We start from the raw sequence: 15,342 nt of genomic DNA, 5'->3' as shown, positions 1-15,342 counted from the left end.
TGCTATTTTAAATATATTTTGCATATTATTTTCCGAGTTGGAGTTGGATGGATGGCACATTTCAAATACATACTTCTAAGTTTTAAAAAAATGATGATGATATTAAGGCTGAAAACTAAACATTTTAGCCTATAATTTAAATACTGATCATATCATATTTGTTGCATAGAGCTCATATTTGGCTGGTTGAAATTTATTTTTACTTTTAATTATTTTGAACTATTTTTTCATATTTTCCTCTCTATATCACTGTTATCAAATGCATGAAAAATATTTTGTCTTTGTCTTTCATTTTTTCTTATGAGAAAAAAAACCCAACAATGCAATTGAAGATATTATGAATCGCATGAAATTAATCATGTTTATTTGTCTTCTGTTGCTATGCAGCCAATATTTTCAAGAAGTACTAAAGAAGGTAAAGAGCTTTAGTGTTGCAGTTCAAAATTACAGGTCTCTAGATAGAATTCCTCACTTAGTGTGTATATATTTCACTGGAACAAATCCATGTGTCTGGACTTCAGAGTACACCATCTGGACATGAGAAGACGATAGATAATGTACCGTGAATATTTACTGGACCTGACTGCCTGAACACATTACCACCCCTTATACCTCAGTACCCAGCAAAGATTAAAAGAGAGGGAGGACAATTTTATTCAGGTTGTTTTTATGTAAACATCATTTCTGTTCCACTTTCTATACTTGCAGCAACTAAAATTATAACCAAAGTTGTGGAACCAAAAATTAAAGTGATTGAAGGCAGTCTTCAGCCTATTATCAAAACTGAAGGTAAAATCAACTGTTATACATGGTTCCTTCTTTGTGGAAAAAAATCCAAGTAATAGACTGATTTCTATGAATGTATCTACATTCTTTTTGAAACTAACATGCTAAATATTTCTATATCAATGGCATGCTCATGTGATTGCAGAATGCGGAATGCAAATTAGTTAGCAGAGTAGATGGTGCATTCCTAATACTTTCAGTACATTTGCTTGTACTTGATTTCATTTCAACCTAATTGGCCATCGCATTAGCACTAGAACCCAGATAAATACATAAGTAAACAAATAAACAAATAAATCCGAGCTTTATTTTATACCACAATTAGACTCCTTCAGTGTACTATTTTGTAGCTTTATCTCCAATCTCCCCACACGGATATCTTGTTATAAGAAGCTCTTCCAAAAATACAGGCATTTTTCATTCAACCATCTAAGAGAGCACTGAAGCTGTACATTGATGAAAGCTTTTAAAATAATAACCGCATATGATATATTTTTAAATCAGACCACCAGAAACAGATGAAGGAATAAGCAGCTGGTGCATTAAGTCAAAAAGAAATAAGTATTCTTAATTGCAGTCCTGAACTTACATATTGAGAATACACATATTCTTATATACACATATATAATATACATCAATTGGTATATTTATTTTCCTTCTGGTATTTCAGACTACAATATTAAATAGTTTTCTTTCTACCGTCACTGTCTGTTAGCCAACTCCAACATTTTTGATGCCACCTTTATTTCATGCATTTTAATTATTACCAAGGGTCAGACCGTAAGAACATTTTATTTTTATGTCTAAGCATCTTAATGTGGTGACTTACCACAGTGAAAAGACCAGGATTTCTCCTTTATTCTTAAGAAGGATAGAAACAATCTTCAAAAAAGAGAATAAATCATGTTCTCAATTGAATGTCAAAAAAACTATTACTTTAATTATTTTTGATTATTTGATATAACTTTGATTATTTTTGATATTTCTTCTCATTCTGTAAATTGAGATGGCAATTTCTTGAATATTTTTGTCTGTTCCTTTAAAGGCAGGCCATGATTTACATTTAAATATTGGAAACATACATAGAAAAGTTTATTTCCTAGATAATTAATTATCTATATTTTTATTCTTGAGACCTAAATTTGATAATTGATGTAGGCTTTGAAATCTGTGCTTACTAAAAAAATACTACACCTATGGTCATTTGATTTCTTTTATATTTTGATGAGAATTTGGTGTCTTAAGAAATTAAATCACTTAAATTTTTGTTGAGAAATTTTTCTTGATCATCTTAATGAAAATTATCAAATAATGCTTGGTAATACATTTGATTTTAACATTCTTATACTCTTTTTAAAACTAGATTCCCTAAAAATTTATAGAATCACTTGTACACAGCTTCTATAATCAAAATCATTCACATGTGTTTTTATTTCCAAAGATTCCTATCTTTTCTTTCAAGCTTCTTCAACCCATTTATCTTCCCGATTTTTGCCAGTGGGATTCTATTGTATTAATCTTTCTTGAATTAGGCACCCAGTGGAGCATCAACTCTACCTGGGTTCTTCCTAGAAAGGGAACAAGGATGACAAATGGGGTCATGTCACCGACGTATTAAAAATTTTTAAGTTCAAAGATTCAGAAGTTTTATGTCTGTGTAACATACTGAAGGAAACACGTAATTATCTTGACAGCCATTCACAATTGTCCAGCTCTAACATTGCTACTGGCATTTCCCTATCACTGAACTTTTGCAGGTTCATTAAGGACTCCTGAATTCTTACTGAGTATATACTAGACTCCAAAATACAATTTAAAGTATTTCTTATAAAGGGTACTTAACCAATTACAGAATTAAGAATAAATCAACTGAAATTCATTTCAACAAACACTTACTGAGAATCTTATTATAGTGCTAGGCATTCTCCTAAGTGCTGGCAGTAAATGTGAAAAAAAAAAAAAGATTTGATAAAAATCCCTACCTTCATAGAGCATCATGATAGAGGGTGTTTCTGAAATTTCAGTTTAGGCTTTTCCAAAAGAAGTGTTGATTTGGATGTTTTATTAACTCATTTCTGTTCTTAAATTCCTTAGGTGTATTTTCCTTTTGAAATTTCTACACCTTAAAAACCTGGACTTACACTTGATACTCAATATCCCTTGGTCCCACAGATCAAATATTATGATATCATTCATTTATTATTTGAATGAACAATTACCTTCATTATTTTAGATTGTTTTAGACTAACTCTGGGTAATGGTGTAACATTGAAAATTTCTGGACAAATAAAGCCTCTCAAGGATAAGCAAATATAGTGACATTCAACTGCTGAAGGGTGTTACAGTATGAGTTAAATGTACTGAACTTTACTTTTCTTCTCTATAAAATAGTCTTGGTCAACTAATGCAGTAATCAGCTTTCTAACATTCAAAATGATTTTCTCTGGGAGCAAAATCATTTTGTAAGTCAAATGCAACATTTGTTTAACTTCTGCATTTGAAGGACTGTTTTATTATTAATTAGTATATTAATTATTAAAATAATTAGTAATTATTAATCAATAAATAATTTTCATATATAAGGTAAGTACTCAAATTCATTTTCCCAGAAAATCTGAAATTTGGTGTCTTAAATATATGTACCAAAGGTTGAGGTTTTTTTAAATGTTCAGTCTCATGCACATTTGATAAAAAGTGTACAGTATTGAGTAATTAAAAATTAAATTTAAAAATTTAATGAAAGTTATAGATGATATCAGCATAGTAAAGTAAGATCTAAATTACTTATCATTAGAGCAACTTAAATTTGTACATACTGTATAATTCACAAAGTACAGCGACATATAATACCTTCTGTGATTCTACTTCACAACTGCAAATGAATGGATGAACTTATGCTAAATGCTAAAACATGAATCATGAAAGTAATTGTAGTAGCACACCAATAGACTGAGTCATTTGGTCTCATAAATACTGCTTAATTTGAAGACAATGGGAAATGTTTAAAATTGATTTCATGGAACCTGAAACCACTTTGATGTTTGAATAACACCAAGTGTTAAAACAAATTTCCTGTTCTGTCAAAGTTAAAGAACTGCCTTAACATGATAATTTGTCTCCTAAAACAATACCTCAGGACCCACAATAACAAAGGTCAAAATTGAAGGTGAACCTGAGCTCAGACTGATTAAAGAAGGTGAAACAGTAACTGAAGTGATCCATGGAGGTGCGTTATGTGTATTTCCTAAAGCCTAGTTAGGATCACTGTGATCATTTTGAAATAGTGTTGGTTAAATATATTGAACATCTGATGTTTTCTCTTGGCTTTATTTTTATATAAATTGTGGGAATATTTTTCTCACTTACAAATAAAATACAATTTACCTTTAATGAAATTAAGCCAATGTAACAAATTGGAGTTAATTTAACCATTAAGCCACCAGGTCCAACATATGCATATCATGCATATGCAAGTGATGATTATGAAATATAATGATAATAATAATGTCAATACAAAGTGATCTATTGGATTTAGAAGAAAAAATGACCATTGTATAAGGTTGACTAATCAGTCACTGCGGGGAGTCTCCAGCAGGGTTCCCACTCTAATGATGGATAATTCCCTGGATTCTTACTAAACACTCACTCCATTGTCAGAAAATAAGTATGGCATGGAGAGTTAGCTCTCTCCCTCACCCAAGATTCAGGACATAACTACTACGCTTTTTAGACATTTGTTGATCTAAACCTATTTAAGATATGTCCCCCAAATGATTATGTTTGAATTCTAAATGGTATGGCTTTGAGAAATATATTTAATAATGAAAATGTCTACATTTGGCAGTTTAGGCATCATAAGGGGATATACCATATGCATTTTTCTTCCCCTACTTTTAGAGCCAATTATTAAAAAATACACTAAAATCATTGATGGAGTGCCTGTGGAAATAACCGAAAAAGAGACAAGAGAAGAACGAATCATTACAGGTAATCTTTGATTCCATACATGGAACTATGCTTGAATTATAAAGATAAAACCATAGTAAATCTTAAAAAAAGCTCTGTCTCTATAAGAATCACTAGAGAAATTGACTAAGTCATTTTCATGGTGGTTACTGAAGATACATCATTTTCGACAGCAATAATATTATCCTAACTATTTAATCTGTGTTTTTCTCTGAATTGGAATTTGTGGACTAATCTGTAAGCATGTGTTTTTATCATACATATTCATACATGTGACATAACATTTTCCCCTTGCTATTTGTAATGAGTTAGTAAATCCTAGAAGAAAAATGATTCCCTCCTTTGATTTTTCCATTTAGCTTAAGGTTTATTACACATCTACATACTGAAATATACACAAGTTTGTATAAGGCAGCTGATCAGTTTAGCAAACGTGTGTCAGTCTCCCACCAATGAATTAGCCTAAAATTCTGAATTCAGCCATGTTTTAAGTATTTGTTTAAATGCGCAGTCAGCAACTATGGCTTGGGCCACCTACTTATGTAAAGTTCTGTTTGGAACCCAGTGTGATCAGTCCTTCATATAACGTGTGTAACTATTTTCACACTACAATGGCAATGTGAATAGCTGCACCACGAGCCGTATGGCCTTACAAAGTCTAAAATACTTCCTATCTGGCCCTTTCCGTAGGAAGTTTGCCCATCGCTGTTTTAGACCTTTTTTAAAAAAAAAAAATTTTCTTTCTTTCAGGTCCTGAAATAAAATACACTAGGATTTCCACTGGTGGTGGAGAAACAGAAGAAACACTGAAGAAATTATTGCAGGAAGGTCAGCAATAAATATTGCAAGAAGGTGTAGAAAAATTAAAATGTGACTTGACCTGAGCTACCTGTTTCAGTCTAAGATAATCTTTGAGCCCTTTTACAGGTTTTCTACTCTATCTCATTCTTTCATTCAAGTTCCATGCCAGCATGTGATAAAAAGCCCAAAGATAGAGAATGAAATCCAAATGACATTGGGTTGTATTGATTGTTTTGTGATATATTGTTCAATAGCCTTATAAGAAAACTGACTTATCAAAAACCAACACTAAAGATAGAAAAAGAACCAAGTGTTGGTCTGGAATTCATTGTTTGCCAGATGCCATTATGTATCACATCAAGTCTCCTGTGTTTCTATTACATAAACCAATTTCTGCTATAAACATGTATCCTCTCAGAGGTCACCAAGGTCACCAAATTCATTGAAGGAGGTGATGGTCATTTATTTGAAGATGAAGAAATTAAAAGACTGCTTCAGGGAGGTTAGTAAAAGGAAAACCACTAACCCACCTAACAGGTTCTGGTGACTGAATTCTTCAACTTTTTAAAGACTGAACATTCAGGTTTTTCTTTTCATAAGGTTGAAAAAGACAACATCATACGTTGTCTTAAGAGACTGATCAGTTCAATAGAAGTTTAAATAATAATAATGAAGAAATGATTACTAGTTGAAACGGTCTTTAAAAAGTTGTATGGTATAAACTTGGGGAGCAATGAATATTTTTTTTCTTTGATACAGATAATTGTAAGGATATTTTAAGTATATGAAAGAAAAATACTTTTTAAATTGGTAGTTGTTTAAAGAAGTCTAAATTGACATACTTTTTATATTTAAAAAAACGTATTCACTGCCCCCACAACAATAATAAAAAGCATGTTTATAGATTTTTTAAGTGCATAGATCTAGAAATAAAAACAAAACAGTGCATTTAGCAATTTTCTTTTCCAAACTACATTCTTGAGAATGAATATCTGTTTCTTCTAACAGTTTGAGTGATAATCTATACCTGGAGATGTAAATTATTTTGCATATGAAATTAATCTTTAAAGTATGAATGTTCTCTGTCTATGGCATTAAAAGGACCTACTTTTAAAAGCAAAGGAGAAAAAAAGAATTCAAAATCTTATGCAAACTCTAAATGGTAATTATTCAAAGAAATAGTAAATACTAATGAAATATTATTTGGGTAATTGGCATTTGAATAAATGAATTTCTAGTTCATTTTATTAAAAACAAAAGTATTTAGATGACAAATTGTTTTAAAGAAGCATATAAATTATTCACAAAAATCAAAAATACTTCTTGAAATATCTGAGAAACACAACTGAAACTTGGTGTTTCTCCAAAGTATTGTCCAAGATGGTTTTTCTGCTTAATTTGTTATCACTATGTCCAAGAAGATGTAAATTCTTTTGGGACCACACATATTTTAAGCAATTGTTTCTTTATTCTTTATTTTATATAGGTAAAATCTCTTATGTATAGTGTTGAGACCCTTCAGCGATAGTAAAAATAAATAATTTTTATTTAACCAATGATTAAATTTCCCCTCAATAGAAAAATATGTGTCTGAAAAATACAAGATTTCCGTTCAGACTGTAGGGAGAGTGTGACACAGCCAAAGCCGTAATAGAATCAAGGTTTTCTGTATGATCTAATACAGAATTTACTCATCTACCCACAAATGTTTAACTGTCAGCTAGGAAAACAAGGATTTGAGGGAAGTGGTGAAGATATTATGAAGGTTAAATTGAATTCTTTTTTTTTTTTGGTTAAGTCCTTGCCATAGTAAGCAGCTTTGTAGAATGGCAGTGCTTTTTAGAGAATGAATCAATTAGTAGCTGCACCTATATATACATTGCTTTGCTTTATTTAGTCTTAAACTTCAGGTAAGTATGTTTTCTTCACCTTTAACAACCCCCAGTTAACAAGTCGATTATAGACAGCGAACTAAGTACATAACAATAACTTCAGGCAAAAGAAAATATACCTGCTACAAGAATATGATATTCTAATTTTAGTTAAGGAAATCTTTCTTTAACTCCTGTTTCTTTTATCCCAGAGGTTGATTCCTTTAGTTCTCAATATTTGGTTTCTCTACATATCTATAAAGCATTAATTTCCACAATGCCACATCACAAATTTTAAAAAACATTTCTAAGGCTTTTCTTCTCATAAGAAAGACAGCATAGTTACTAGTATCTGGAAACTAACTAGACATGCTAGTATTTTTTTTTCCTAGCCCTGTAAAACCAATGCGTCATCACTGAGTTATAAATGTCCAGATCCTGAGATACCTATTTCCAAAGAAGCTGCTGTGAATAAAGAGTACATCACGCAAGGCTTGCTTTTGTACTTTCATAGTATAGATAATTGATCTCTATCCAAACTGTAGTCTTCATATGAAAGCTTGGAGTTTTCTATCTAGACTGCTTATAGTGATACATGTAGTACATTTTGATGAATTGAGTATATTCCTCAATTATTCTAGTCATGACTAGTAACATGGCTCAGTGGCCCTTTTGGTTTCAATATTGTGATTTATCATTGAAGTACATCCAAGCCCCCAACTAAAAAATGTTCTCATGAAATGCATAGAAGTTTCACACTTATCTTAGATAAAATTACATTTACTAAAACTACCAAAGTAATTAAGGGAGAATATCAAGCTATAGAGGAAGGAACAAAAAACAAGTCATTTTGGATGGTTTTGACAAATCTGCCAATATAACATGTAAAGCCTGTGTAGAGAAAAGGGATCAGCTTGCAGGTCTGGCTTTTGATCTAGGCTCCAACTCAAACTAACTTAAGTTGATTCTTCATCTGAAAATGAGGATAGTAATGTCACTTACATATAAATGAGTTAATGTATGAAAAGCACTTGGAATAATGCTCAGTAAACACAAGCTCCCAGTAACGCTAGCTACTGTAAATATCATGGCCAACTATATTAACACAATACACTTATATAGTATAAATGTAATGAAGTAATATTTTACACCTAATTTAAATTTCTGAGAGCCATACCCGTGGTAAATATGCAAAAATCCTATAAATAATTGGACTGAAGCACTTTGCGTGTTTCATAAAACATGGTAGGGAGGGGCCTTCATGTGGGATCATTCACATGATTGGTTTATTCTCCCACATTTTGCTTCTCCAAGCATATGACTTGATCCCACTTTCATTCATATTGAGATAGCAGAAAGCCACTGGGAACAAATCTGGTTTTCTACACTTTATTAGACTTTCTCCTAAAGATTTTTTTTTGCAAACAATTAATACTTTTATTTTAATATTATCATAGCAAACTAGTAACAAATTAATTACTTAATTGGATGCTGCCAAGTATATGAAAGAAAATCTGAGTGTAAGTACTTGTTTTGAAACGTAATGCTGCGAATACTTCTGTGAGCTTGCTTTAAATTATACAGTAACTGTTATTTGGAGTTTAACAAGTCCATTACAAACAATGGTCTTATTCACTAATTAAAGACTGGATCCATCTCTTCTTGACTATATTTTATAAGCCCTTATTTTGTTACCAAATAAACCTGAAGTTAATGGAAATATATCAATTGGACCATAGTCCATAATCCAGACTTTTCTATCTCAAAAAAACTTAGACTCAATATCGAATCTAATGAGGTTTTCTACAGTTCTGTATTTTACTCTATTAACAACGTATCATAAGTGATTACACATCTTATATTCCGTGGGAAATAAACCATGTTGGAAATGTGCCATGTAGAAACAAAATTATTCAAACATTTTTAAAATGTTTCTTACTTAACTGTTGGTGACAGTTTCTTGCTTTACTTTTTAATGGAATTTCAGAGAATTGAAAAAAATATATATATATATAAAATAGAAAGATTTTGACCTGATTATTGGGTATAAATAATATATAAAAGCAAGAAATGTATAGAAAAAAATTTTACAAGGTAAGCAGAAAAATGAAGTCACTGTAGAAACGACATTTAACCTTGATCTTAAGCATCCAATAGCAGAGTGAAAATGTGAATTTGGGCCTACCAGGGGGTCTTGTTGAGGAGTTAAAGAAAAACAAGGAATTGGGAAGTATTATGCAACTATAACAACAAAAAAACTGTATAGTTACGAAACACTTTAAAATCTTAAATATGAAAGCTTTTATTATTTTTAACTAGTTAATTTTATAAATGGTCTTACAGGATTGGAATTAAACTTGGGAGTATGTTGGCACACATTTCCTAAGTTGGTTAATATTATATTTCTAGAGTTATTAGGCCAATGCTATCTTGCTGCCCTGGTGTTCTATAAGGTAATTGTGAATTAATTTACAATGAGAATTTCAGAGGCAGAAGTCTGATACATCACAAATAGGAATGACTGGAAAAATGACTCAATATCTCTGGGAAGACACTTCTGTTACACTGTATATAATATTAAATATTCCTTCATCATAAAGCAATGCTTTTTATAAAAAAGGTGAAAAAGTCATATAAGTCACTTACTCTACGGAAAAATGACACATTGTATGGGGCTCCAAATGCCATAATGAAACAATGTTTTGCAAACAGTGAACATTCCTTCTCATCAGTGGACAACAAATGCCTGTCTGTAGCCAATGAAAAAGTCTCATGATTCCAAAAAAAACTACACGTTTAAGTGATGCTTATTTTAAACTTTATACTTTTCTTTAATTATGGTCTCCTGTCTATGTTAGCCATAACTTGAAAGTATTTCTAACTACAACTATTTAATTTTAGACACACCTGTGAGGAAGATACAAGCCAACAAAAGAGTTCAAGGTAAATGTATTGATAGTACTGTGCATAGGAGATACATCCAAAGGGTAATGTTTTAATATATTTTATTGGATCTTGTTGTCTTTCAGGGAGACAAGTTAGCAAATTTTGAGGCAAAGTATTTTGCTGATAAAAATCAGAAAATAACTTATTCATGTTCTACACTATCAGTAAGATGTAAGGATAACAAATGTTAAAGGAAAGGCAATCATACTCAAGTAAAGTGCTAGATTTTTGGAACCACTAAAGTAGATTCAAGTAGAGTTAAGTTGAAAAGAAATCCTTGAATATGAGCCAAGCAAAAGTTGGTTGCTGGTGAACCTGAACTCTCTAAAAATGTTAGAGATCAGGCTACAGTTTGAAACATTAGTAAAATTAAACGTTAGTAAACATTAGTGGGTTCCCGCTCCACATCAGGCTCTGTGCTGACAGCTCTGAGCCTGGAGCCTGCTTCAGATTCTGTGTCTCCCTCTCTCTCTGCCCCTCCCCCACTCACGCTCTGTCTCTCTCTCAAAAATAAACATTAAAAAAATAAAACTATACACATATAGAAAGTTATTAATATAACTTTCTACAAAATTTTGATATAATGTGTAGATTATACACATGCATATATTACCCATGCACTACAGTTTTCTTCATAACTATATTTATATGCATTTTCTAATCTTTCACTCAGGTTCTCTTGCATTCTAATAGATTAAACAATGACAGATTTTCCATGTGGAACTTCAAACGAATTCCAAATTGGACTTTCTAAAATAATTATATATTAATAGTCAAAAGAAATTTCAAGGATTGTAAATGCATTATAGGTATATCTGATTTTAAACCAACCCAACATAGACAATTGAAATTAAAGAATCAATTATACAAATACTTTTTAATTGAAGGTTTTATCAGGGATTTCTTCTAAACATCCTATTCATCCAAGTTTTCTAAAGAACTAAAATCAAACTTCAAATTATTATTCTCATACACTTTTAATCGAAAGATAACCTTGATTTCATCACCATAAACAGGATATTAAGAAAACAGAATCTAATGTTTAATACAGAAAGAAATGATGGTCTTTATAGATATAGTCATGCATAGGATATCATATTGTTAAATTCTAAAGTTTCATCACATTTACAATCTATGTGTTCTTCTTTCTTCCTATCAGGATCTAGAAGACGATCCAGAGAAGGTCGTTCTCAGTGAAAATCCAGCAACCAGACAGCAAAATTTATACCACCCTAAATCAATAACCTGATGCTAAGCGAAAATTATGAGAGCCACACTGACTTCAGGAAAAGAAACACCAGCACAAAAAAAGCAAACACAGAAAAATTCCGAATACAAATTTCATCTTTTTTTTCTCTGAATAAGAAACATGAAGGAAATTGTGGGGGTTAGTCTGCTGTGGGATAGGAACTGAAGGAAATAGAACACCTTACATACGGGCTCTTACATACTGACATTAAAAATTCTAGCTAACTTTGGAATCCATCAAAGAAGATTCTTGTCACCTGAGTTATCAAAATTCAAGTCTCCCATTCCATTGAGAAGATTAAGCCTTGAATCTAAGAGATAGATAAAATGTATGCGAGCAGGTACCTCTCCATGGGAAGCTAAGCTATAAAACTGGGTGCTCAGTACTAAAAAAACAAGCAAACAAAACTTTTATGTCAAAAAACTTCACACATTTCTAATACAATGTGGGATTACCAGTAAATTATGTTATTTCTACAACTAATTTTGTACTCTTGAAATGTTTGCCATATGCTTTTTTCAATACATATTTTTATCTCAAATTTTCAATAAAACAATTTTTTCAGTTATAAAAAGAATGACTTCAAATTGGGTAATCGGAAAACTCAAGGTTTAAATTAATAAGTGGTTTGGACTTAGGAACAAGACTTTATACCTCTTTTTTTATTACAAATACTCAATAAAGGAAATTGAATGAATTTAGTGTTTCTTGAATTTTTTAAACTATTATGTTATATAAAGAATCATTACTCAATGAAGCAATCATTAAGCATCAACTGAATACCTAATAGAACCCCAGAACCATGCCAGGTTGTGAACCAGACAGTTACTGTCTTCAAAGAGTAAAGAAACAAATCACCAATAATTCATAACTCACTATGAGCTATAGTAGAAGAATAAACAGTTCTACACAGACACAAATACATTAATGTTTCCTAGGATTTTGCTAGATATAGGAAAAGTCACAGAGATTCCCTTAACTAAGACTGAAGTAACACTGGAATCCATTGCATAGTAAAAGAAAAATATTTGTTTGCAGAGAATGATAAAGATATCAGTTGATCTACTTAGATCTCAACAAGTGTCATCTTGTGAATGAGAGCAATCAGGGAACAGAATCCATACTCATGAGAAACTGGTGACTATGTAATAAAATTGTATTATACACATAAAACTGAGGAAGGGCAAACTCAAGATACCAGTCTTGATCACAGATGTCCAGCTTGGATGAGAGCCTCACTACTAACATACAATTAAAGGATCTAAATTTTGGCGGGGGTGGGGGGGGCGGGTAGGTGAAAGCATTGGTTTTTTGGGGAAGCAATTGGGATGAGGAAGTAAAATATAAAGATATGGCAGTGACATGGAAGAAGTGCTCAAGAGCCTTGGTTTTCCAGAATGCTTTCTAGTCCAGGATAGTGGTGAGATTTATGTATAGCATTTAGAACCTCTGCCAGGAAGCAAAATGCCCTACTAACTCTGTATTCATGCAGAGAATCTTGGGACTACAATCTCAACTGGACAGAGCGTGGCCATGGTGGTCCCAAAATGATTCAGAGGGATGGTTATATAAGACAGTACTGGTAGAATATACTGAACCATCATCAACAAAGACGAGTATTCCAAACAGACAGCATGTTGTTCATGATCCTCTAGAAGATCACAAGTTATTGCATAGAGTAAATAGAAGGTTGGCTCATTCATTTAGCTGCCTTCGGGGTTTTCATTTGATGATGAGACAAGTGTTCCCAAGTTGTACTTTGAACATGGTAATCCACAACAATAGGAATGACGTTAAGGTCTTTTTAAAGACTGCTAACTTTAAAGCCCTGCCCTTTTTTCCATTATTATTATTGAACCAAAGAAGAGAAAAGAAATCAGTTTTGGTTAGTACACATACAAAAATCTAGCATATCTCGACAGAAGGGGTAAGATGGCGGCATAGGAGGACGCTGGGCTCACCGCACGTCCTGCTGATCACTTAGATTCCACCTACACCTGCCTAAATAACCCAGAAAACCACCAGAAGACTAGCAGAACGGAGTCTCCGGAGCCAAGCGCAGATGAGAGGCGCACGGAAGAGGGTAGGAAGGGCGGCGAGACTGTGCGCGCTCCACGGACTGGCAGGAGGGAGCCAGGGCGGAGGGGCGGCCCGCCGGCCAAGCAGAGCCCCCGAGTCTGGCTTGCAAAAGCGGAGGGGCCGGACGGATGGAGTGTGTTCCGAGAGCAAGCGGGACTTAGCATCTGGGAGGTCATAAGTTAACAACTCTGCTCGTAAAGCGGGAAGGCTGGAGGACAAAGGGAGGGAGAGTTGCTGAGCCCGGGGACGACAGAGCTCAGTTTGTTGGGGAACCAAGGCGCTCGCCAGCGCCATCTCCCCCGCCCATCCCCCAGCCAAAATCCCAAAGGGAACCAGTTCCTGCCAGGGAACTTGCTCGCTCTGCGCAAACACCCAACTCTGTGCTTCTACAGAGCCAAACCTCCGGCAGCGGATCTGACTCCCTCCCGCTGCCACAGGGCCCCTCCTGAAGTGGATCACCTAAGGAGAAGCGAGCTAAGCCTGCCCCTCCTGCCCCCGCGCACCTTGCCGACCCACCCCGGCTAATATGCCAGATCCCCAGCACCACAAGCCTGGCAGTGTGCAAGTAGCCCAGATGGCCACGCCACCCCACAGTGAATCCCACCCCTAGGAGAGGGGAAGAGAAGGCACACACCAGTGGGAGTGTGGCCCCAGCGGTGGGCTGGGGGCAGACATCAGGTCTGACTGCGGCTCCGCCCACCAGCTCCAGTTATACACCACAGCACAGGGGAAGTGCCCTGCAGGTCCTCACCACCCCAGGGACGATCCAAAATGACCAAACGGAAGAATTCCCCTCAGAAGAATCTCCAGGAAATAACAACAGCTAATGAACTGATCAAAAAGGATTTAAATAATATAACAGAAAGTGAATTTAGAATAATAGTCATAAAATTAATCGCTGGGCTTGAAAACAGTATAGAGGACAGGAGAGAATCTCTTGCTACAGAGATCAAGGGACTAAGGAGCAGTCACAAGGAGCTGAAAAACGCTTTAAACGAAATGCAAAACAAAATGGAAACCACAACGGCTCGGATTGAAGAGGCAGAGGAGAGAATAGGTGAACTAGAAGATAAAGTTATGGAAAAAGAGGAAGCTGAGAAAAAGAGAGATAAAAAAATCCAGGAGTATGAGGGGAAAATTAGAGAACTAAGTGATACACTAAAAAGAAATAATATACACATAATAGGTATCCCAGAGGAGGAAGAGAGAGGGAAAGGTGCTGAAGGGATACTTGAAGAAATAATAGCTGAGAACTTCCCTGAACTGGGGAAGGAAAAAGGCATTGAAATCCAAGAGGCACAGAGAACTCCCTTCAGACGTAACTTGAATCGATCTGCACGACATATCATAGTGAAACTGGCAAAATACAAGGATAAAGAGAAAATTCTGAAAGCAGCAAGGGGTAAATGTGCCCTCACATATAAAGGGAGACCTATAAGACTCGTGACTGATCTCTCTTTTGAAACTTGGCAGGCCAGAAAGGATTGGCATGAGATCTTTAATTTGCTGAACAGGAAAAATATGCAGCCGAGAATCCTTTATCCAGCAAGTCTGTCACTTAGAATAGAAGGAGAGATAAAGGTCTTCCCAAACAAACAAAAACTGAAGGAATTTGTCACCACTAAACCAGCCTTACAAGAGATC

At 34.0% G+C, this 15,342-nt stretch overlaps 1 protein-coding gene across 7 annotated transcripts in view; it reads left to right on the top strand.

Moving 5' to 3' along the window:
* The window catches only part of POSTN (periostin), a 35,463-nt gene extending 23,147 nt beyond the window's left edge, over nucleotides 1-12,316 (top strand). The window contains exons 17-23 of one of the 7 annotated variants that reach the window (XM_015070944.3): nucleotides 709-789; nucleotides 3,923-4,012; nucleotides 4,684-4,773; nucleotides 5,503-5,580; nucleotides 5,972-6,055; nucleotides 10,326-10,367; nucleotides 11,530-12,316. In XM_015070944.3, coding sequence (XP_014926430.1) covers nucleotides 709-789; nucleotides 3,923-4,012; nucleotides 4,684-4,773; nucleotides 5,503-5,580; nucleotides 5,972-6,055; nucleotides 10,326-10,367; nucleotides 11,530-11,567 — 503 coding nt within the window. In that variant the 3' untranslated portion in view covers nucleotides 11,568-12,316. The remainder of the gene's footprint in view (nucleotides 1-708; nucleotides 790-3,922; nucleotides 4,013-4,683; nucleotides 4,774-5,502; nucleotides 5,581-5,971; nucleotides 6,056-10,325; nucleotides 10,368-11,529) is intronic. The other 6 variants (XM_015070945.3, XM_015070947.3, XM_015070946.3 and 3 more) reach the window with 6 other exon arrangements.
* Nucleotides 12,317-15,342: the final 3,026 nt, after the last annotated feature.

The sequence above is a fragment of the Acinonyx jubatus genome, chromosome A1 (assembly GCF_027475565.1).
Source record: "Acinonyx jubatus isolate Ajub_Pintada_27869175 chromosome A1, VMU_Ajub_asm_v1.0, whole genome shotgun sequence".
Classification (NCBI taxonomy): Eukaryota; Metazoa; Chordata; class Mammalia; order Carnivora; family Felidae; genus Acinonyx; species Acinonyx jubatus.
This window is presented reverse-complemented; position numbering and strand designations above follow the sequence as displayed.